Source organism: Indicator indicator, chromosome 2 (genome assembly GCF_027791375.1).
Source record: "Indicator indicator isolate 239-I01 chromosome 2, UM_Iind_1.1, whole genome shotgun sequence".
NCBI lineage: Eukaryota > Metazoa > Chordata > Aves > Piciformes > Indicatoridae > Indicator > Indicator indicator.
In genome coordinates this window covers 40,641,794-40,664,890 of record NC_072011.1, presented here as the reverse complement: position 1 = coordinate 40,664,890, position 23,097 = coordinate 40,641,794, and the positions used below count along the sequence as shown (strand labels likewise).

Sequence of the window (23,097 nt, the reverse complement as noted above, 5' to 3'; positions counted from 1 at the left end):
AAGAAAAAAAAAATCACAAAGTAATCTCCAAACTTACTGATCTTTGTCCAGCACACAGAAAGAGTCCAAAAAGGGGAAGTTAGCAGCTATACTTTCAAAGTCTTCCTGAGAAATATAGCCATCATGGTCATGATCATAGTTTCTAAAGACAGACTGGGGGAAAAAAATGAAAAGAAGAAATTATTGTCCTAATATCTAATATCAGCTTTTCAACTTTATAATTTCATGTAACTTAATGTACAACATTACTAATCAGATGCTCTGCTGCCTTCTTTTACTCCTTTTATTCCTACTAGGTACTTAAATATGCATATTTATTGTACTGTAGGGGGAAAAACCCTAATTCTAGAAGAAAACTTGTCCTCAGTATTTATCTAGGGATGGTCTGACACACTTCCTTGGACATAATTGTTCTTGCCTTATGGGAAATGTCAATAAAATTCTACCCCATGTGAAGTATTTCCTTTGCTTCATTAAGAGTGCTTTTCAATCACAAAAAATAGAGATAGAACAACCCAACAGCAGCTCCCATCAGTATTCCTGAAGACTTTTGTTTCACTTCTCTTTTAGCTGGCCACCTCAGCTCTGTCACAGATTTGTTCACTAATACTTTGACATCCACATCATGAGCACTTTATATCTAATCACAATCCCTCCCATTAACCCACTCCAGCTCGCCACTAAGTAAAACCAGACATGGGATCAAATTTAGAGGTCACATAAAATGATGTAAGTCTTCCTTAGCTGATAAGGAATTACTATCCATCATCAAGAAGAAACCAGTTTGGAAACTCAAGTAGTATTCAACACTTAAAGTAACAATAATAATGAAAATTCCTTAAAGCCCAACTCAAACCAGCCAGTAAATGACAAAGATTGGCAAAACGAGGAGGACTGTACAGTGATGTTGGCATTTAGGTAAGCTGTATTCATAAGAGACCCAAATCATATTTTAATCCTGTCAAATCAAAATCACATATCCTGAATCAGGCCAAAATTGTGGAATGGGAGGCTGTATCACTCAAACTCACAGGAGCAAGAACAACCCCCTGCCCAGCATATTCTGGGAAGATTAAAGTGTTGCAACAGTCTTTCTATTTAAACAAGCTCTCAAAGAGAAGTTTGGAGGTGGAGTGATTTTTGTCAGTGTATACAACACTGATAAAAGCAATACAGAAACAGCATGTGCAGTTCTGGCATATCCCATTAAGAGAAAAAAAGACTTTTTTTTTTAATATAACAAATAAAAGAGCACATACCAAAAGTAAACCACAAGATATATTTGAAGTCTGACAGAACTGAAGACTAAGTTATCTTAACATAAGCCAAATTACTGTCCTGTAACACAGATGAACTCAGAATTTAATAGTTCCTCACAGACTTAAAGACAGAAGGAAATCTTGCTTCATTATTTACAACATATTCCTGGTTCCTCTGCATGTTTCTCACATCACTAAAAGTCCCTCACACACCAACACATGGCTTTGTCTCTCCACAGGATCTTGGTAGTGTTTGGTTTTGTCTGCATTACCTAATGTATTACCTCCCAAACTGAAGGTAGAAGATCACAGCTATAATTCTCTATGACTTCATGCACAGATTTTTAAAGTGATACCACAATAGTGCTTTCTTTACCACACATAGTATGCACTGGAAAGTCACAGAATCACAAAATTGTCAGGGTTGGAAGGGACCTCAATGATCACAGAATGTTAGGGGCTGGAAGGGACATCAATGATCACAGAATGTTAGGGGCTGGAAGGGACCTCAAAAGAGCATCTAATTCAACCCCCCTGCCAGAGCAGGATCACCTATACCAGATCACACAGAAATGCGTCTAGGCATGTTTTGAATATCCCCAGAGGGGGAGATTCCACAACGCCCCTGGGCAGCCTGTTCAGGTGATCTGTCACCCTCACAGTGAAAAAAAATTTCCTCCTGTTTCCATGGAACGTCCTATGCCTCAAATTCCACCCATTGCCCCTTGTCCTGTCATTGGGCACCACTGAGAAGAGCCTGGCTCCATCCCCTTGGCACTCACCCTTTACATATTTATAAACATTAATGATGTCATCCCTTAGTCTCCTCCAAGCTAAAGAGACCCAACTCCCTCAGTCTCTCGTTGTTAGCTAGGTCTAAGTTGAAAACCAGAACCAGGATTTCCAGAAACCTGCTCTGGACTTACCAATGAGTTGTCAGTTTTGAGTATTCTTGTTTCCAGCTATCTGTTACCAGACATAAATTGTGAGACTAGAGCTGCAAAAACTCAGCTTTCCCCTCTGAATTTATATTTGCTTATCAAACTTATTGAACAGCCCCTGAAAGCTTGCTCCTTTGTTTCAATAAACCTGCTTACTAATTCTATCACTGTTTCTATCACTAATTTTATCACTGATTCTATCATTAATTCTATTATTAATTCTATCACTGATTTCGGGAATAGAAAAAAAAAAAAGCTTGAAATTAATTATGATGATGACAATATCAAAGCTATCATTCTCTTTGACCAGTATATTCTTCCAAATACTTACATCCACTAGTTTTCTAATGTGCTTGTTAATGACAGTAGGATCAGGTTTTGGTACCACTCCAGATGCCCACTCCAGTGGCACTACTGGCTTGTTAGGGGTCGTTGGGGAGGTAGGCTGCTGAGAGATGGATCAGAACACAAGTATTTTAAAATCCGAACGATGAAGTTGAATTTCCTGCTAAAAGTAGCTCTATGTGTCAGAGCTACAACCACAAACTACTATAGAGTCCCTGTGCTGTAAAAAATGTGGTTAGGAACACATTAGGCAGGGTTTTAAAGGGTTGATTGTGCTAACAGCTTCAGTTTGGCTCTCTGTGGCACCTCACAGCTACGCCAGCAGTGACAGTACCAAGTGAGCTGAAAAGCTTTACTTGTAAAAACTCCCAACAAGTGCAGAGGGGAAAGCAGGACAGTGTGACAGGGAGATGCTGCACTACAACTGGTGGTCAGTCTTCATACTTTTTTAGGCTGCCGCACTGACTAAAAACATCTCCTTCCAGTTTTAACAGAATGAAAGTCTTGCTCAAGACCCTGTTGAAAACAGACTTGTATGCTAACTGATCGGTTCCAGTTTTGCCTCAAAAATATCTGAAGCAGCCTAAGGCACTTCCTACACAGTGCACCTGCATGGGAGTGGTACCGACACAACAAGAAATCAAGGAGCAGTTGCAATGATGATATAACTGTGTTATCACGTTGCCTTGCCACATACAAAAGCTCTACAGATTCTTTTCCCTCTAAAATACCTTGTGTGCTTTGTCACTCCATCACCCATCATATACCTCAAATGGTCTTGCTTCTACCCATCAAGGTGCTGCAACAGCTCAGTGTCACTGGTTATTCACGATCATTATGTAGAAGTCTCCCACAATTGCTGGGTCGTGTTAAAGTTCATAGCACTGTTTATACTGCTTTTGCCCTTCTTAAAGCTGGAGATCAGAGCAGCAATGTGATAAATGTCTTCATTTACAGTAGTTTCCCATTAGTCCTTCCATACAGTCCTTTGTTACAGCACAGAGCTGTAAAAAATCAGCTTTGCTGACAGTAATGGGAGCAAGATGGAGCCAGAATAACTGATAAATGAGAACTGTTGAGGTCATATAATATCCAACAAGGATGGGAGACTGTAATAAAATTCCAGTTATTCAAATTGAATCATTGTTGACTATGGAAATATTGGCTAGCTTCCTTACTATTCCTCATCATCCACTATTGAAAGCACTCATACATAGTCCTCAAACTGGTCTTCAAGAATGATAAACTATCTTCAATAGCCCTATAATAGAAAATCAAGGTGTTCTGCTTCCTTGCTTGCTTTTAAGAATACTTTGAAAACATAAAAAGGACTGCAATGAGTCCCCTCAGACCACTGGACTCTGCTCTTACAATCTGTTAAGCATTTCCAGCCACCCTTAGTTTCTGTTGGTGCCAGACTTGAGAGCGCTCACCTGAGAGAATCACATGCTGGATATGATAGGTAGTAAGGATGTCAATGCACTGATACAATGGTCAGAGGGAAGAGGAGTCCCCAGACTTTGGCAACAGAGGAGGGTAACGCTTTAAATTAAACTGTTAATTAGGAGATTTATCTGTATCATCAGATTTGCAAATCATAATGAAAATTATTAATTTGAAATATTAATATGAAAGTTATTAATGCAGCATTATACATAGCTGCACATACTAAAAAAAAAAACCCTGTGATCTCTGTTCTAACATGGTCAAGCATTGGCGGAGAGCCCAAGATTCAACCAATTCTACATCAGCAAACACTTTTTAAAACAGTACAGCCAATGTTGTGGCTTATCTAAAACAAATCTTCGGACTCAGTGTTGTTTTGTACAATCTCACCAACATCCAGAAAAATGAAGTAATGGTCACATAATAAATAATGGATATAAATTTACAAAGGAAAACTTTACATAAAGCAGAGCTATGCTTTTGATGACTTGCAGAGATTTTGTTGAGAATAATAATTAAGTCTGCCATGTTTCTATATTTACTTCTCCCAGTATGCACTAAAAATAACGACAAGCATGCACACTAGAAATCTTTAAGTGAATAGGAATAATGAAACTCATCATTTAAAGTCATTTAAAAATTCAATCAACTGCATGCAGAGAAATTAAGAAATATGTGAAAATGTGGTTAAAGATGACCTACAGATTTTGAGTTCCTTGGTTCCAGCACCAGCGACAGCTTGTAGATGTCATCCTCAGTGTGATAGAGGTCCAAGGACAGCTATGCATCAGAAAAAGAGAATCATTAACATTTATTAGACTGGGTTAGTTATGACAGTCTTGCAAGCAGAGATACACCTGTCACTGAAGCTAAACAAAACAGTTTGCTACTTGGAGCTCGAGACAAACACTGAAGCTGCTTGCAGCTACTAGGAAAGCAGCTCTTCACAGCCCTAGCATAACCTGTGCTGGCGAGCACACTGAGCTGAGATGTTGCTGTACTTGAGGTATGCCACATCCTGCAGTCAACACGATGAGTGAGAGAGGCTGCGTATTGACCTTCTCCAAAGGGGAACATTGGTACCAAAGACCACCTTTACACAAAACACTTTCTTTTAGCAGCTCTGTGGTCATGACAGATCTGAGAGAGAACCTGTTGAATACCAAAACTGCAGGAAAAAAGTTGTAGATGGGTTAGGCTAGAAGGACTTGAGATTGTGTTCTGGTCCAATTTTGTTCCTGAAAGAAGGGTCAGAGTACAGCAGCTCTTTTACAGAGATCAGCCAATACAGCAAAAGCTTCTCCAAAGGGCCTTGGGCACTAGCATAGGCCTAGGAGAGGCAAGCCAGTTTTGGTACCACTCTTGATGCAGCAAAGTGCATCATGAAGAGCAACTCACGTTAGCCCAGCTTGGCCTGCCCCTGATCCCCTCATCAAGCAATGCCAAGTCCTTTTCAGCCTGGGTTTGTTTTGGTTTGTTTTGGTTTGGTTTTAGTTTTGTTTTGTTTTGTTTTATTTGTTTGTGAAAAATGGCAGGGTTTTTTTTTCCCCTCCATGTATTCATTCTTTTCTGTACAGGTCTCATTGATGAAAAAGAAGGAGCAGAAATATGCTTAAAGTAAGGTGAATTTGTTTGGTTTTACTTTGGCATCTGTGGTCTTGTGCCAATGCAGGTCTGCAGTAAATTCCTCCTTGCCTGGAGTGATGAAGGAGAAAATTAATCAACATCATGCCTAATGTTTTACAATGAAAGGAAATGAACATTGCATGTTTCTTGTGATTGTGTCCCTACATTAACTGGTTTTGGAGTAATTGACATAATTCAAAGTTATCATCTACCTTGCAAATTCCCTATTAAGGTAAGATTGAATTAAAAAGATATTTCCCAGCAGGCAGATAGAATTGCTGCTGACTAAATGACTGTGACAGGAGGTTATTTTTAGAGAACCTGAAGTGCTAAATTAGTAACAAGCAGGATTAGTGGTGCAGTGCTGTAGAACCACCCCTAGGAACTACCTTCTTGTAGGGAGAATTTTGTGCTCTGACAGGAGTTGTGCCCTTTCCCAAGATAGCTACACATCCCACAGCAAACACATGGCTTTAGAGATGTCTGGATCTTCCATTATTAATTCCATCTAGCTGTTACACGATGTCGATTTTTGTGCTTGTACTTTGGTTATGGGCACCAATGAACCCCTGAGCATCCTGCAGGTTCCTTTACCCAGCCAGCAGTCTGCTGTCACAGAGGAATGTAAGGTCCTGTCCAAATGATAATGCAGATACAGTAACTGCTGTAACAAAAATCATTCATGTACTTAGTTTTTTAGTGACTGTATTCTTAGGTTCTTTGGTGGTATAAAATAAGCAAAACTCAGCTGGAGCAAATTATTACCAGGCCAGGCTGGGACTGACAGCAGAATTGCTAGTTCAAAAGACCTGTTCCTGCAAAAGAGCACAGTTTTCTCAGCAGGCCAGATGAGCAGTGGATTTGGGGACGAAAATGCACCAGAATTTACTTAACAAGTTTGTATCTCCACTCCCTGAATTACCTGACCTTATCCTAAGAAGCAGTTATGACTTCATTAGCCACAATGTGTAAGCACACAGTGGACAAGCCACGGTCTCGTAAAGAAGTTTTAAATACTAGCAAAATAGCTACATGCACAATTTCATTTTACATTTCACTTACTGCTTTGCTCTGACAGAGAAATTGCAATCAGACTTTTCCTAGGACAGCCTCTACAGCAGGTGGCGGTTTCCATTCGAATTTGGCTTTCACTGCTGTCCTGGGTTTCTAAACAACTTTTGGAGGCATTGAGGAGGGATCAGAAAGGCATGGTCTTGGTTTGGTTTTTTAAGTGTAAGGTACTGAACACAGGGAGGGTGACTTTCAATTTGATTGTTCAGATATTTCTCATTCTCTTCACTAGACTTTATAAATGACTGGGACTTTCCAGTCATTTGCATGTAGTCTCGGAACAGGTTATACAAATAGCTTCTGAGACCTAAAAATAATGAGGGGAAAACGGTGGGGCCAAATGAATTCTAATGCAGTTTGTATAAATACACTGTGGACTAGTTGAGAGACTGAGATCCTCTTCCAATCCACAGAAAGTGATGAAACATTTACCCACAGGCTTTTATTCATGTTGTGAAATAAATCCATGTCGTAGAAATACTGCACAGCAGGTAAGAAAATCCCTCAAGTATCCTTATAAAATGTTGTTTTCTAATGATGAAAATGTCATTAGAGATATTATTCCTCTCTAGTGCACTTCCAAGATTCATGTTAAGTCCTCTTTTACTACTTCTGATTTTTAGCTCCAGGTTTTGGATGCCAGGGTTTGGCACAGAAATGGGTACAGTCAGTAGAGGTGGAGTAAATGTGGTCAATAAAGCAGGAAAGGAGGAAAAACCTCATAGACTGAGAGTATGCATGCACTAAAATTTGAGTCTGTCTTTGTGTAACACTCTGGTTCATAGGCAGCTGAGTTGAGGCACATTTACTTATTTTGCCTGTATAATTCAGACTTATTTACACATGACCAAGTGAGGACTCACAGCACTAAAACTCCCCTTCATCTTTTGCAGTCTCCTATGACAGCAAGCATGCATTTGTCTCACTGCCCTTCATACAGCAAACCTTTGCCTTACTTGTGGCATTTTAGTTTTCATGCAGAATATTGGCCTCTTTCAGCTACTTGTTCAAAGCTAAAATTCTGTCAGCTAGAAACTGATTTTTTATGCTGACAATAAGATGGGGAGGGTGTGGAAGCAGACTTAGAAGTTTGTGTACTGACATTTAAATCAAGTGAGTGCCCTAACTTTACAGAATGCTGATCACTTAGCAGCTACCACTGAAATCACAGAGGTTTAAGTTCTCTGGTTCACCATTTACCATTTAGGTCTATACACACAACAGCATCTGAAAAATGCCTATAAAGACACTTGACCAGATGGCCTGAATTTTACTACCAAGCCCTTGCCCTGGCTTTTAAGCCAGGCTCTTACTTCATACCTCTTAACACATTCTTCCCAAATGTCACCATTTAATAGAATCATAGAATCAAGAAGGTTGGAAGAGACCTCAAGGATCATCGAGTCCAACCTGTCACCCTACACCTCATGCCTATCTAAACCATGGCACCAAGTGCCATGTCCAATCCCTTCTTGAACACCTCCAGGGATGGTGACTCCACCACCTCCCTGGGCAGCACATTCCAATGGCCAACCACTCTCTCTGTGAAGAACTTTCTCCTCACCTCCAGCCTAAACCTCCCCTGGCACAGCTTGAGACTGTGTCCTCTTGTTCTGGTGCTGGTTGCCTGGGAGAAGAGACCAAACCCCTCCTGGCTACAACCTCCCTTCAGGTAGTTGTAGACAGCAATGAGGTCTCCCCTGAGCCTCCTCTTCTCCAGGCTAAACAGTCCCAGGTCCCTCCTTCCAAACCAATTGAAAGGTATCAGCTCCCCCAGGGCAGATAGGGCTTCACCACTGAGGAAAAGAAAGACCAGAACGAATTCCCACATGGCCACTTAGTCCTTTTTGTACAAGTTGTTTGACTGGCAAGCCAGCACCCAGTGATTTACTTGTAAAGCAAGCACAGCTCAGGCTGTTAGAGCTCACTAAGCGTGATATAAAAGCCAATACAGCAAAGGGACAGAGGGCAGGCAAGAAGTTTATAAACTGCTTATCAGGACAAATCACCTACTAAAATCCTGCCTGGATAGAAATGGGAAAACGACAGAAGTGAACAAATGGTTGGGTCAGCGATTCGCATGCAAATGAAAAGCACTCTACACATTCATACACATTTTCTAGCTTTGAAAGGGAGTTTCTGTAAGTTAAAGATGAGAAATATTTTTAGTTTACATTAGAGAGGAAAGACCTATCAATAAATAGAATAGTTATTTCTCCAGGTTCTGAAGGTGACTTTGGCAGCAAGGGAGGCTAAATCTGCTAAAAGACTATTTGCACGTAGCAAGGTCAACTATTTTTAGCCAGCTCTTGTCAGCTCTAGAATATAATTTAAAACTTTTTTATTAACAAAAAGATTGACAAAAAACATTATCATTGTTTAAAATACCACTCTATAAAAAGAAAATAAAAGGAAAAAAAAAGATACTGTAATGTATTCATACGTATAAATGAGGACAAAACCTACATATTGAAAGAAAAGTGAGAATGTTCATAGTACTACAAGTTATACAAAAGTTCAGGTCTAGGAACCTTTTCAGAAATTTGTTTTTAACCTTTCCAGGAGTCATCAACTTAAATTAAAACTCTTACACCACCAAACCTACTTCACTCGTAGCTACACTTTCAGTGGCTACTATAAAAGACAGAATTATCCTTGGAAGGTTTTAGGATGTCTGCAACTAACAAGGATACCTGTGGCTGTCTCTATTGTCACTGAAAGGCACCACCATTGAATCATTCTAACAGGTAAAAAGTTAATTCAATTTTATCTCATGATCATGTTTGGAATTAACATTGCACATTGCAGCTTCATTTATTTACAATCAGATTGTCTCAGCTGTAACCGAAATCGGCACAGTAATATTAAGAATTAATACATGCAAACACAGTAAGCAAAAAAGTGATTGTCATGGACCCAGTTACTTCTCCTGGTAAAAGAAATGTACTCAATAAAATATTATGTAAATATGAATAAAAAACATATAATTTTGCTGAAAACACCCAAACAAAACAAGGAAAAAATGGAAAAAGAAAGGAAAAATACATAAGATCAGGCTGATACAATGATGGGAATGAACCTGCAATGTCTTAAAAAAATTGAAGCTTTCTGCTCCTTTTGGAAAGCAGGCTGTCACTCAAAAGAGAAAACTGCAAAATGTCAGGAGTGGCTGGCACTCCAGAAGAGAGTGCTACCCTCCAGGAAGACCTGGACAGGCTGAATGAGTGGGCTAGCAAGAACATTATGAAGTTCAGTGGTACAAGTGTAGGGTCTTGCACCTGGGAATACATCACCCAAGAGGGCAGTTCAGACTGTGATCCACCTGGCTGGAGAGCAGCCCTGTGGAGAGGGACCTGGGAGTCTTGGTGGATAACAAGCTCAAAATGAGTGAACAGTATGCTACAGCACCAAAGAAAGCCAACAGGATGCTGGGTTGCATCAACAAGGGAATTACCAACAGAGATAAAAAAGCCATTGTCCCACTCTGCTCAGAGTTTGTCAGACCACACCCAGAGTACTGAATGCAGCTTTGGTCCCCAACATACAAAAGAGACACAGACAGGCTGGAACATATCCAGAGAAGGGGCAGGAGAATGATCAGAGGACTGGAAGACCTGCCATGTGTGGAAAGGCTGAGAGAACTGGGTTTGTTCAGCCTTGAGAAGAGAAGCCTTAGGGGAGGCTTATTACTGCAAATCAGTACATAAAGGGTATCTACCAGGATAGTGGAGACTCCCTTTTTACCAGGAGCCACATGGAAAAGACAAAGAGCAATGGGTAGAAGTTAATCCTGCAGAGATTCCAACTGGACACCAGAAGAAAATTTTCCACAATGAGAACAGTTAGACATTGGAATAATCTCCCAAGAGAAGTGACCTACACTGGTCACTTTTAAGACCCAGTTTGATAGGGTGTGGGGCCAACTCATTTAAACTACACTATAACCTAGAAAGGTCGGACCAGATGATCCTTGGGATCCCTTCCAACCTGGCATTCTGTGATTCTGTGGCTCAGCTTCCATCTCTCACTTCACGTTGCCTAATTTCTGCCCTTTTTGGCTCATTTTCTTATTACTCAGTTCTCTAAAATATGAGGTTCCACTTCCTCCTACTCACAGCCAAGATTGTAAGAAACAATGAACTTCCAGAAACAAGCAGGGAGGGAAAGAGTGGCATGAGGTAAGAAAGCAACTGTCAGTCCCTACTGAAACAAAACAAAGCAATACATATCTTCCTTTACAGTCTGGTATTTTAATTATGTGGGTGTTGCAGTAGGCACTATGTGTTCCCTTCTCCTCCCTGTCCCCCTAACCACGACTAGGACTTGTTCACAGGTTGCTCCATACAAAATACTGTAGGAGGTTTTCCTTTTCCCCTCACCTCCCATTCCTCACTACAGTGAAGGCTCAGATATATATACATGTTGTCTTGGTTGCTTCAAACTCAGGCTCGTATTTGTCAGCCTCTGAAGTGTAACTCCTGGTACCTGATCAGTCCCAGCATAAATCCACTACAAACTACAAACTCTGCTTAGTTTCCACATATGCACATTTTTTATCACTTTAAAGTTGAGCATGAAAGGAAAAAATCCAGAACTCCTGCCCAACAGCACTCCAGTTAAGATATTTACCTAGAGTGAGATAAGTAATGAGAGTCACTCAAGCCTGTGACCTGGCTGAGGGAAAGCTGGAATTTGGTTCCCACCTCTCCAGGGAGTAAACTTTGAGAAGTTTGTGCTATCATATGAAAAATACACTTGAAGAAACCAGAAATCTGCCCTAACTACACACAGACCTTGCTTACTTATAAGTTTATTTTTTAAAGAATTCTATTGACTTCAGGAGAGGAAAGAGATTCTCTTTCAGTCTAGATTAGAGATCTGAAAGATAACAAGAAGAGAAACAGCATAAAATCATTATATAAGAAAGTCCTTTACTAAGATGACACATATGTATATCTCCTCAGATGTGTAGGTGGCTTTTATTTGCTTGCAACATCAACAATCAGCAGGTTTACAACAAATAATGTTATTTTTCCCAAGTTTCACAAGTTCTATATTTCATTCTAAGACATTGTTTTTTCCTTGAGAACTGAACAAACTGGTGCTGAGTAAACCCCACTGCAGTTAAGATTGTAGCTAAAGTGACTAAATTTAAAGAGAAAGAGGATTTGGCCCTATGGCTCAGGGTCCATGCTTCCATATGTTTTGAAATAAAATGTACTGTTTCTTAAAATGACAGTCGTTACCTACACATTTGGATTGGGACATTCAAATCTTTATCTGTAATTTGTATGTACAAGTTTCAAACTTCCCTGAAGGTAGCCACTGCCAAGGAGTATGAAGATGGGAAACAGAAAAGATTGCAGGGGCTGTTTTAAGACCAACCAAAAGCATTTTTACTTACTGGATAGGCAGAATACTGTGTTGCACACAAAGCATAGAGGAACACAAACAGAGTGATGGTCAAGTTGGCATTTCATTTGTATGTCCACATCAACATGTCACCCAGTCTTTGCGCAGGAGATATAAGAGCTTAATTTCTGTTTCTAAGACAAATAAAGCCCTCTTTCTCTTATCCTTAAAATACTTAACTGTAAACAATCCTGTTGCTGCTTTCAGCCATTACACACTATAGTAATGAAACTCTCTTGGACTTTATTCACACCTCACATGAACTTGTTTCTGTTTTGTATTCCCTCCCTTTTCTTTTTACACAACTGGGATAATAATGTACAGTTATATGTACATAGATGAATATTCCTACTGACACTCAACATCTGAAGAACTGAAGTGAATAGAAACATGCTCAATACTTACAGTTAGGAGGTTAATTAAATCCATATTAGGCTCTAAATGATGAGAGGCAGTTTGCAGGGAAACCAGTTCACTCAAGGTGATGGAAAGCTGTTGCATTTTCACTATGTTAACTTTGTTCTCATCTATCCAGTCAGGAAAAATGACATGGACAGCAATCAAGTCTTTCAAATGAACTCCTAAAATAGGAATTTTGAAGCCAAGACAGTCAGCAAAAGCCTTGCGGTAGCTGCAGTAGTTTCCATTGGAAGAGACCAGCTCTGTCATTTCGTTCCAGTCCTACAAATAGCCAGAGAAGCAAGTCTCTGTGAAAGCATTCATACCATTGCCTTAAGCTGTTATAAATGAGCACATGTCAAGATGTCAACAGGGTTAATTTCCTCTGTGGCACAGACAATCAAGCAGAGGATCTCCATGAGCTGATTCTTCTCCATCAAGAGGAATGCAACCGAAATGCCTTTTATGATGCCCTGCCATGATCCAAGTATTGTGCTGGTGAGATACCTGCACTGCAGAAACCCTCAGACCTCAAAGAGGTGTTGTTCTGCTCATTATGTCTGTATTCTGGAGTCCACCATACCTTTGTGACTTCTGAAGCCAGATGAGAATGTGTTTCTTTCAGGCGGGAAATAGAACTGTGGCTTAGACCTCCAACAACTGCCATCAATGTGTTGAAGTTCTGGAGGTGAAGGAGCTTCTGCAGGAGAGATTGATCATGCATAATTAAATCCCAAAGAAATACCTGTGGTGGCCATCCAGTGTCACCCATGACAAGCAAAAGGAGACAACCTGTCACTGCTAAAGCACAATCACTAAACCAGGGCACATAAGAGAATGGTTCAGCATGTCTTTTTAAAAATTATCTTAGGTCCATAAGAAACATAACAGTGACAGTGGCCAGCCAGAATACAGCAAAGAAGCATTATTTCATAGTTATGTCTGGTAGTTTAAAAATGCAGACATGCCATGCCTGAACAAATAACCTGCAGTGATACTGAACAGACTGTTCACTGAGGAAACACCATGAAGGTCATCCTGCACATTTGTTTACTGCAGTCTCTGTTTGTATTATTGCTTTATACTCATGTGCCAGACTTACTTACCTGTGCAACATTGATAAACTTCGTGATTACTTCTGCCCTTTGCTGGGGTGTTGGTTTGCTGAGAACCATGAGCTGGACCCATTTGGAGATACCATTAAATAAAGCAATAGATCTCTCCAAAGTAGGATTGTTCTCCAAGCAGCCATGAATCACATAGCTCTGGTAGTCTGTGAACTAACAGAGGAAAGGCATTTTCAGCAAAACAGTGGACAACTGAAGAATAAAATTGAAACTTTGATCATTTTTTCCTTTTAAAGATCCTCTTGTTTAGAAAATGGCCAAGACTCAGGGTTAACAGACTCTACTGCAATGGGTTGCTCAGGGAGGTTTTTAAGGCCAGGCTGGATGTGGCTCTGGGCAACCTGATCTAGCGGAGGGTGTCCCTGCCCATGGCAGGGGATTTGGAACTAGATGATCCTTGAGGTCCCTTCCAACCCTGACAATTCTGTGATGTTGCACATCTGTTCTTTCTTTAAATTTTATTGTTGTTGGTAGTTTTTTTTATTACTTAACTGTCAGCTTAGTTTTTTTTTTGTTTGTGTGTCAGGTAATACAGCAGCATGCATGATGAGCATGATTATTACTTCCATGGAATCATCTTTTCCATCATTTACTTGACACAACATTTTATTCTATGCAGTTTTAGTTGATACCCTCATGGCATGATACTCTATAGGAATTATCTGGTGCTACAAGCAAGAAGCATTGTTGATGTAAACAGGGAAATTTTGCCCCCACTGAAATCATAGAAGCCTGTTGTTCTTCACAGGAACTTGAACTGTGTCCCAAGAAGCTATGCACACATTTTCTTTTTCTTATATAAAAAAAGTTCTGTAGCACAAGGAGCTACTTCTGCTAAATCTCACCTCTTCTGATGACATTGTTCAGTCCCTGTTTCCCTAAATGTTTGGAAAACATTTTTCAGTTGTCCCTTTAAGATGGATTTTTCAGAAGCTTATGACATAACTTTAACTTGTGCAGGGATTTGACAGCAATACCAGCCAACATGGTTTTCTTGATCTTAGCTGATCAAAAATTGCCTGCTAGAAGACCAAGATTACATATGCTCTTATACAGCAGATGTTCATCTCAGAGTTACAGATATACAGTATGTCAGTGTTCAGATACTCTAAAATGCTTCCTGTTACAGTTAACACTGCATATCCTTCTTCTCCACATTGTTTTTAAATAGGTAAAACCAAAGACAATTACATAACTTTGACATAACATTTTTGCCTACCTTGTAAAAATATATAGAACTCTTAATTTCTGAACAGCTCATGGCAAATCACTTGGTCTCATTGATATCTCCAAATAAATGCTTGTTGTTTCTCTCTAGAAGTTATAAATTGTCCTTTAAATTACGTTAGCAAAAATGGGCTCATTTTTCAATCTCTGTGTTTTGAAGTATGCCCTTCACTTTATTCCTTGGAAATGTACCATTGTTAAATCTGTTTGGTTACCAGTCTCATATAAACAAGTAACACATCTTTCAAACTTCTTCATTGCATTGCAGGATAATATAAGATTAATTAACTCTAATTAGTGGCAGAGAAACACATGAGATAGCAAAATTCAACCCAAAGAATTAACAGACAAATTAGAAAGAGCAAGGAAATAAGAAAATTCATTGCAGGTCTGATTTTGATTTCTAGAATTCCCACAACAATTCAAATATATCTTAAGTCTAGTTAGAAACACATCCTTTTTTTCTTGTCCTTCCCTGCTTCTTTGAGGTTAGCATTGCACAGATCATGGCAGGGTGTTTTCCCATGATTTGAAGTCTAGAGCAATAAACTTTTGAATGTTATTAAATGACGTCAAAAGTGATTCTGTTTAGACTGGTCTCAGCTCCTCATTGATCTCTTTTTCCTTCCTCTCTTGAAACAAACAAAAAACCTAAGATATTTTTCTTAGTTTTGGAGTTTGATCTCTTTCATGCTCCCAAATACTTTTTAAAAAGTCTCATTTTTTTCTGAAGATAACTCAACATCTTGAGAAATTAGTGCTTTCATTTGCCACCAGACACAGTGGCATCAATTGCTCTTTTAATATGGATATTTGCCAGCAGAAATCACCATTTCTTTTTGATATTTAGGTTATTAATTTGCTTTGCTTTAGCTTCTACTTTCATCTTCAACCATTTTACCACTTGGTCATGTATAATCATGTGTCAAAACAAGTAATTGCCTCTGAATTTTCCTCAGTGCCAATATGGGAAAAGGAGGAAAACAAAGCCATGATGTCTCTGTTCTTGAAGATTTTTAAGACCCAACCAGCTAAGTCCCTGAGTAACATGACCTATCTCAGAAGTGACCCTGCTTTGGGCAGGATGCTGGCCTAGAGGCCTCATGAGATCCCTTCTGACCTGAATTATCTTCTGATCCGAAGCTGACAAATGAAGAGTTTATGAAGTGGTTGGGAGTAATGAGAGTCTACAGGAGGATCCTCTATATTTCAGTTTCTTCAAAAATTAATTAATCAAAAAGACTCTGGTGTTTCCTGAAAAGTGATTAACTATTTTCCTCAGAGGAGACAAAAAAAGCCCAGCTGAAGATTTTGAACAATAATATTAGTTTAATCAGCTGCTGCAACACATGGCTACAGTAGCTTTCAGCAGTAATGTTTGCGCAGAATTTCTCCACAAAATTAAAATTAACTTTTGTCATTAAAAGCATCAATCATGAGTGGTTATGCACTTCATATGAAGGACTACACAGTGAAGTGTTCAGGGGAAAAAGTCATAAAGGTAGAAGGGCTCTGCAGAGGGACCTTGACAGGCTGGACAGATGGGCAGAGTCCAACAGGATGGCATTCAACAAGTCCAAGTGCTGGTGCTGCACTTCGGCCACAACAACCCCATGCAGAGCTACAGGCTGGGGTCAGAGTGGCTGGAGAGCAGCCAGGTGGAAAGGGACCTGGGGGTACTGGTTGACAGTAGCGCCTGAACATGAGCCAGCAGTGTGCCCAGGTGGCCAAGAGAGCCAATGGCATCCTGGCCTGCATCAGGCATAGTGTGGCCAGCAGGAGCAGGGAGGTCATTGTACCCCTGTACACAGCACTGGTTAGGCCACACCTTGAGTACTGTGTCCAGTTCTGGGCCCGTCAGTTTAGGAAAGATGTTGAATTGCTGGAGCATGTCCAGAGAAGGGCAACGAGGCTGGTGAGAGGCCTTGAGCACAAGCCCTATGAGGAGAGGCTGAGGGAGCTGGGACTGTTTAGCCTGGAGAAGAGAAGGCTCAGGGGAGACCTCATTGCTGTCTACAACTACCTGAAGGGAGGTTGTAGCCAGGAGGGGTTTGGTCTCTTCTCCCAGGCAACCAGCACCAGAACAAGAGGACACAGTCTCAAGCTGTGCCAGGGGAGGTTTAGGCTGGAGGTGAGGAGAAAGTTCTTCACAGAGAGAGTGGTTGGCCATTGGAATGTGCTGCCCAGGGAGGTGGCATGAGGTATAGGGTGACAGGTTGGACTCGATGATCCTTGAGGTCTCTTCCAACCTTCTTGATTCTATTCTATTCTATTCTATTCTATTCTATTCTAAATGTTAAATCATGTGAACATTCCTCAAGAACAGGCTCCTAATGGCAAGTGACAAAGTTGTAGGCTTCTTACAGAAATTCTTCTGAAAGATTTATGCTCCAGAAAAGTGAGATGTTCAGCTAGCTCAATGGGTTCCAGATGGTCGAACAGTAGACAGGCTTTTCCTTTCTTGGAAATCCTCTTCCTCTGTGTAACTCTTCTCATCCAGTCATAGGAAGGACTGTAACAGAAAACAGGCATAATCGTAATTTCTGTATGGGCACACATGAGTCTAGCTCATGGTTTGCACACATGATACAAAAGTACCCAGAGAAGATCATGAATTGTCTGATCTGTGATACTGAGTACATAATAAGCACTCTGAGTAAGATCTGCTCAGGTGCATAACAGAAGATAAAAGTATTGAAGGCACTACTGCAAATGATAAATAATAGAAGGTTTCTATCACAACAAAAGGACAACATATTCTTCTCTCTGATACAGAAAGCCATAATTAAACTAAGCCTTGAGAATACAAGAAGAACAAGTCATATCAAATTCTGACAGTGAGTAAAAGAAGTCTTGAATAACATCGAGGATTAGATTTTACTCTGTGAGAACACAGACCCATGAAATAATGGAACAGCGGAAACAGACAGCTAGCAAAACAGTAAGAAGTGGGTGGACATAAAGGCAAATTATTTTGTTGCCAGCAATGGAATAATCCCTATCCATATACAGCAAAAACACTTGAGAGAGCAAGAAGAGGTTGCTAACAATATTTTTAAATGAAGATTTATGAGACAGTATTCAAGTGATTTCACTGATATGGCTCTTGCAGGAAGTCTTGCAACCTTCATCGAGATTAGAGTGCTGTCCTTCCAGGTTACTATGACATTTTAAAATAAAGCAAAGTCGCTATATGTATGCCATATTTTAAAAGAAAATCTACAATATCAAGTGAGATACATGAGCTTGTGTGTTGATGTTTAAAAGGTAACTTTCATTTCAGTGTGTCAAGAAAACTGTAGTGGAATATTTTGGATGCAATAAAACTACAAATATGAACACTAAAGATTATCCAGTTAAATTACAGAAAAGAAGTACACAAAAAGCCATTTGAAAAAATGAATGTGTTACTTGTGACTGAACAAAAAAGCTTCCCTGAGAAAATGCAACATTTATACATTATGCAAATCACCGCACTGTTTGTCATTCTGCATGAAAAAACATAGGAAAAAAGTAATATTAATCACTTAATTGATACTAGCTTTGTCTGGAAAATTATTTATTTCCCATTTATATTTAAAACTTACATACAGATAAGAATATTCTCCTTAGTGTGACACTGCAACTAGAATTTAGAGATTTTAGTAACTTCAAATTTAGAAGACAATATAATATTTTTAAACTGCTTTTTTGCTCTCTCAAGATCAAGATGACCCTTAATAATTTTATGTTTTGCACAGAACTAGAATTCTGCTGTTACAGAGAGAAAGATGTTGAAGCTTATAATATCCTTACATGCTGGAGATATCAATGAGATGGATGTGATCCTCATATCCAAGCTGGCTGGCTACTTCTCGAAACTCTTCAGTCAAACGAATCAGCCCAAGATCCAAGTTAAACTCCGCAGGAAATTCCAAAATCCAGTATCTGAAATCCACAGAGAGCAGTTAGGAGATGCCCAGGGATTCAGGTGTAACATTCAGTGGCTACATATGTATACATTCACATTTTTTTAACTGGATATAAAATATTTCAAACCCAATGGATTTTGGCAGAGAAGGTAGACTACTCCAACTTCTGGCTGCTGTAATTATCTGTGACACTGAAGTCACTTTATCACATGATTTCCTTCAGTTATCTCGCCACAGCAAAACAGAGCAGCATTCTACTGAAATGCAGAATTAAAGTGTTGCCTGGGGTGACACACACAAAAGGCACACACAGGCGTGTCCTGATGCACCCTGCCAAGGCCTTGAATGAAACTTTCACTTACCCCTTGTCTAACTGAGAAACTTTATCTGCACAGAATAAATGTTTTCTTTCTTCTTGCTATGAAAATGTGAATTTGAGTGGCGGTTCTACAATAACAATGTGAATGAGATGTCTCCTCTGCTATGGAAGGGGGTATGGAAAAGGCTTTACCAGTCCTGCCTTCAATGCCTGCTGCGTTTGAGGGAAGCTGGTGATTTCAGGTTAGCTTAAAAATTCACACTTTCGCTTTTACAGAGAGACGTTCCTACAAAAGCACAGCCTAATACTTGAAAGCTTTCCCACAGAAACAAGATTTGAGATAGTTAGTGAAAGGATCAGAACATACTCAACCTGCAATAGCTTTTGCATCACTGGAGTAATGAATTGTGTAGGGATTGTGTGAACTGAAGCCAACAGCCCAGAGATAATCTTCCTCTACCACACTACAGTAAAGCATACATTGAAGCAAAATGTGTCTCTCTTCTGTGTAGCACTGAACTAGCCTGCCTCTAAGAGGTGTCACACTCAAACCCCAGGTACATCATAGCACAAGTTCTCAGTCAGTTTTTAAAGTCAATACAGCCTTAAAGGTTGGATGGCTCAATGTGAACAATCATTTTCAAAGCACAGAAATTCACTCTTCACTATGGACTGGAGATCAAAAGAAACCCAAACCACAACAGACCAACCAAACAAACCCCCTCATATTTCCATGGTTTAATTTTAATCTTTACAAAAAGAAATTACATTGATAATATTCACAGAAACATAAACAAAAATGCTAGAGGGCCAGAAGCACACTTACCTCATGAAATAGCAGATTTTCAGTCTGAATTCATTGCAGTTGTCCCCATTGGCATCTCTGTACGTAGACTAGCTAAAGAAAGCTTTGTGTGCCTTGATTCAGTAATGCTGTTTTTATCCACAGAATACTCTTGACATTAGATCAGCTGAATAAAATAAAAAATCAAACTTTTCTTCTACAGCCAACCACAGTATGCTCTGATGTTAGATTCACTCTCACATCCTAGGGGACAGAGACCATTTCCTGGCTGCCACTTTGTTTTTTGCCCTAGTAAAAATGCTTTATTAACTATTCTGAATATTCTGCTGAATGGCTTCTTACCAGGTCTGGCTAACCAAATACAAGAAAACTTGTGATTACTTAAGTCTTTAAGAGGTATAAATGACATATAGGTGCTAGTTACCACTTGTTACAGCTTGGAACTAAAATTTTAGTTGTAAACAGAGGTTTCCAGAGGTTTCAGACACTAGAAGAGGGGTGGACTCCTCACATTATAATAATGATAAGTTCATCTCACTCAAGTGGCCTGAAGAAATGGCTTATATTTTGCACAAGAAGTCTTAAGAAGTCTGCTATCTCTCTCTCACTGCTCTGCTTTGGGTTTCAGGCTGTGCTCCCTCCCTCTGACCTCGGGCTTCTCTATTTTGGCTTCTCAAAGGTACAGGGTGCGTGGAGAGGGAGCACATGTGGTTTTGTAGCCTTCTGAGTGCCTTTTGTCCCCAGGAGGGGATAAAGGAGCTGAATCAAGGTAAAGGGGGGGGGGGGGGGGCTGTGCTTTTGTTAAGCTTTTGCATATCTATGTAAATGTACTTTGTACCTATTAATTACCTTTTATACTTTTATATTTAGTTTCTTTTGTAAATGCAATTCCATTTTTACTTCCAAATTCTGAGTGTGGTGAATTTGTTCTGAGGGGCAGATTCTAAACAAAATTATTGGGGGCATCCAATCCAACCCATACCACCACTGAAAGCTCATAGTAGTCCAAGGCCAGCCAGCCATTACAAAGTTATCTTGGCAATATATTTCCATTTATTCAAAGTTAACTCGAAGTATGCCTCAGCAAACTTATACATATGCAAAAACTCCACAACTAACTGCAGGAAGATTATAGACTCCCACCTTATAGGCTAAAAAAATCCCACCCCTAAACCTTGCTTGTCACTAATGAATCGATGCATTTTTACAGTCACAGAAATAACCTGCTTTTGACATTCTAATGTCAACTTGCAAGTACTCCTGAAAGGATATGTGGATAGAAGTTTGCCAGCCAGCTCTGTGGAAGGCAGATACCACCGGTGCATTAAAAGAAAGGTTCTTGGCAAATGGCTGGCGCACCGATTTCCTTTGTCATCTGCAAAAGAGAAACAAGTGAGTTAACCACATTCATGAACGGAGAGGGACTTTTATTCTTCAGGTGGAATCAGAGAGAAATGATCCAAAGTGAAAATGTTTGGTCATTATCTACCAAACATGTAAAAAACAAAATCAAAGAACACAAATGCTCCTTTAGTGATGCCCACTGCTAGACTGTAGTGGTAGGTTAAAAAAAATAGATAAATAAAACATTGGTGTAGATAACAGGGAGTGGTAGAAAACCAGGATACAGACAGCATTAAGCTAAATGTTATAGAAAGAGACAGATGGTAATCCAAAGAACAAATCCAAAATTAGTCCACCAACGGGGTGGGGACATTATTTCTGTACAACCACTTCCAATATTTGCTTTATTGCAGCTCTATGGATTTATGTTAACAACTAGATTGTTACAAAGAAGGAATTCAGTGTCAAAGCAGCACCTCATGTCTGTACCCAGGGTCTCATCTCCAGCTGCTGCACAGACCCTGGCATCTCTTCAATGTTGCCACTGAGGCTACAGAAGGAGTTGTTCCTTCGTATGCTTGCTGACCATCAGTGTTCCTCAACATTTGCCATCTTAGATTATTCTCCCTCTGTCACTCTTTAAAAAGACAGTAGATGATATGCATGTGTGAAATGGGAGCCACATGTGGGTGACAGCTGTCAAGAGTTCATATACAAGGAGTATGATTTCCAACAGACAAGTACATGGGCTTTGCTACCTCACACTAGGTACTTAGAATAGGCTTTATTGTGGTCTACAGACAATATGAGGATGCACTACACTCAGTAGAAAGATTCTGCCCCTTAATTATTGAATCTTTCTCATCTTTAGACAATAGCTTCTTTCTGTAAGGTAAAGAAAAAATTAATACCTCATTCCAGTGAAAAGCTGTCCTGCATTTCAAGAGAATCTAAATGTAGCTTTGTGAATTGGAGCCCCATTTCAAAGCATTTAAGGCCATCCATGAACTCATCTGACTGCAATGTGGCATATATCATGATTAATGGTGTTGTGGATCAAGGTCTATTTCATCACTTCTTTCCCTCAGATCTGGTAAATCACATTTTAATAAGAGTAAAAAGAATACATGAGCCTTAAGTCGTATTATTACAAGTATTCCATGATGATTCAGAAAGCCTTAAAAAAAAAAAAGCCTGGTCAAAAGGCAGCTGTGTAACCACTCAAGACAAAGATCAATGCCAGAAATAATTCCTTGAATAATTTGATTAAATACTTCTCTCAGTAAAGGCCAGCATTTAAAAAACAACTAAAAGCACCATTGTGCATTATCCACACTAAGAAAATTTAATACAGTGTGCATATGATTAAAACTCTAGCCAATGTGATTCTGAGGCAAAATGAAACATGGAAAATTTTATAGAAAGGAAAAATTGCTTGCCAAGGGAAAGATCAGCTAAATCAGAAACCAGTAGGGGTTATATTATATGATGGATTTCAATAACAACAAAGTAAAATATTGGAAAAGCATACCAAACATTTCAATACAAGCATTCAAAAGCTCATCTAATGTTGCAGCCTTCCCAAGTGTGTTTGACCCCATTGTCCTTTAATTGTTGTCAAAATATAAGAGACATTTTCACCAAGAAGAAGGGTGCTTCTTCGGCTGTACAGCTTTTTCACTTTATTGTTGGTTGCATTCTTAGCTGGACTTCAAGGAAAATCTGAAGAAAGTAAAAGAAATCATCATTATACGACTATATGGAAGACTTACCAGGACGTATTGCTTACAGTTCAACTAATTTTTTTTATAATCTGATTTTTCCCCACATGAATCAGTGCATATGAAAGACTACCACAAGCTTTC

The 23,097-nt window shown here is 39.5% G+C and overlaps 1 protein-coding gene across 1 annotated transcript in view; it reads right to left on the bottom strand.

Annotated features, from left to right (window-relative positions):
- The window catches only part of RASGRP3 (RAS guanyl releasing protein 3), a 31,197-nt gene extending 8,364 nt beyond the window's left edge, over window positions 1-22,833 (bottom strand). Inside the window, exons 1-11 of the mRNA XM_054396958.1 lie at window positions 22,764-22,833; window positions 21,161-21,263; window positions 19,910-19,972; window positions 18,649-18,780; window positions 17,218-17,365; window positions 13,606-13,779; window positions 13,083-13,199; window positions 12,506-12,781; window positions 4,694-4,771; window positions 2,532-2,648; window positions 38-153 (exon numbers count right to left, since the gene is read on the bottom strand). Of these exons, the coding sequence (XP_054252933.1) occupies window positions 38-153; window positions 2,532-2,648; window positions 4,694-4,771; window positions 12,506-12,781; window positions 13,083-13,199; window positions 13,606-13,779; window positions 17,218-17,365; window positions 18,649-18,780; window positions 19,910-19,972; window positions 21,161-21,263; window positions 22,764-22,833 (1,394 nt within the window). The remainder of the gene's footprint in view (window positions 1-37; window positions 154-2,531; window positions 2,649-4,693; window positions 4,772-12,505; window positions 12,782-13,082; window positions 13,200-13,605; window positions 13,780-17,217; window positions 17,366-18,648; window positions 18,781-19,909; window positions 19,973-21,160; window positions 21,264-22,763) is intronic.
- Window positions 22,834-23,097: the final 264 nt, after the last annotated feature.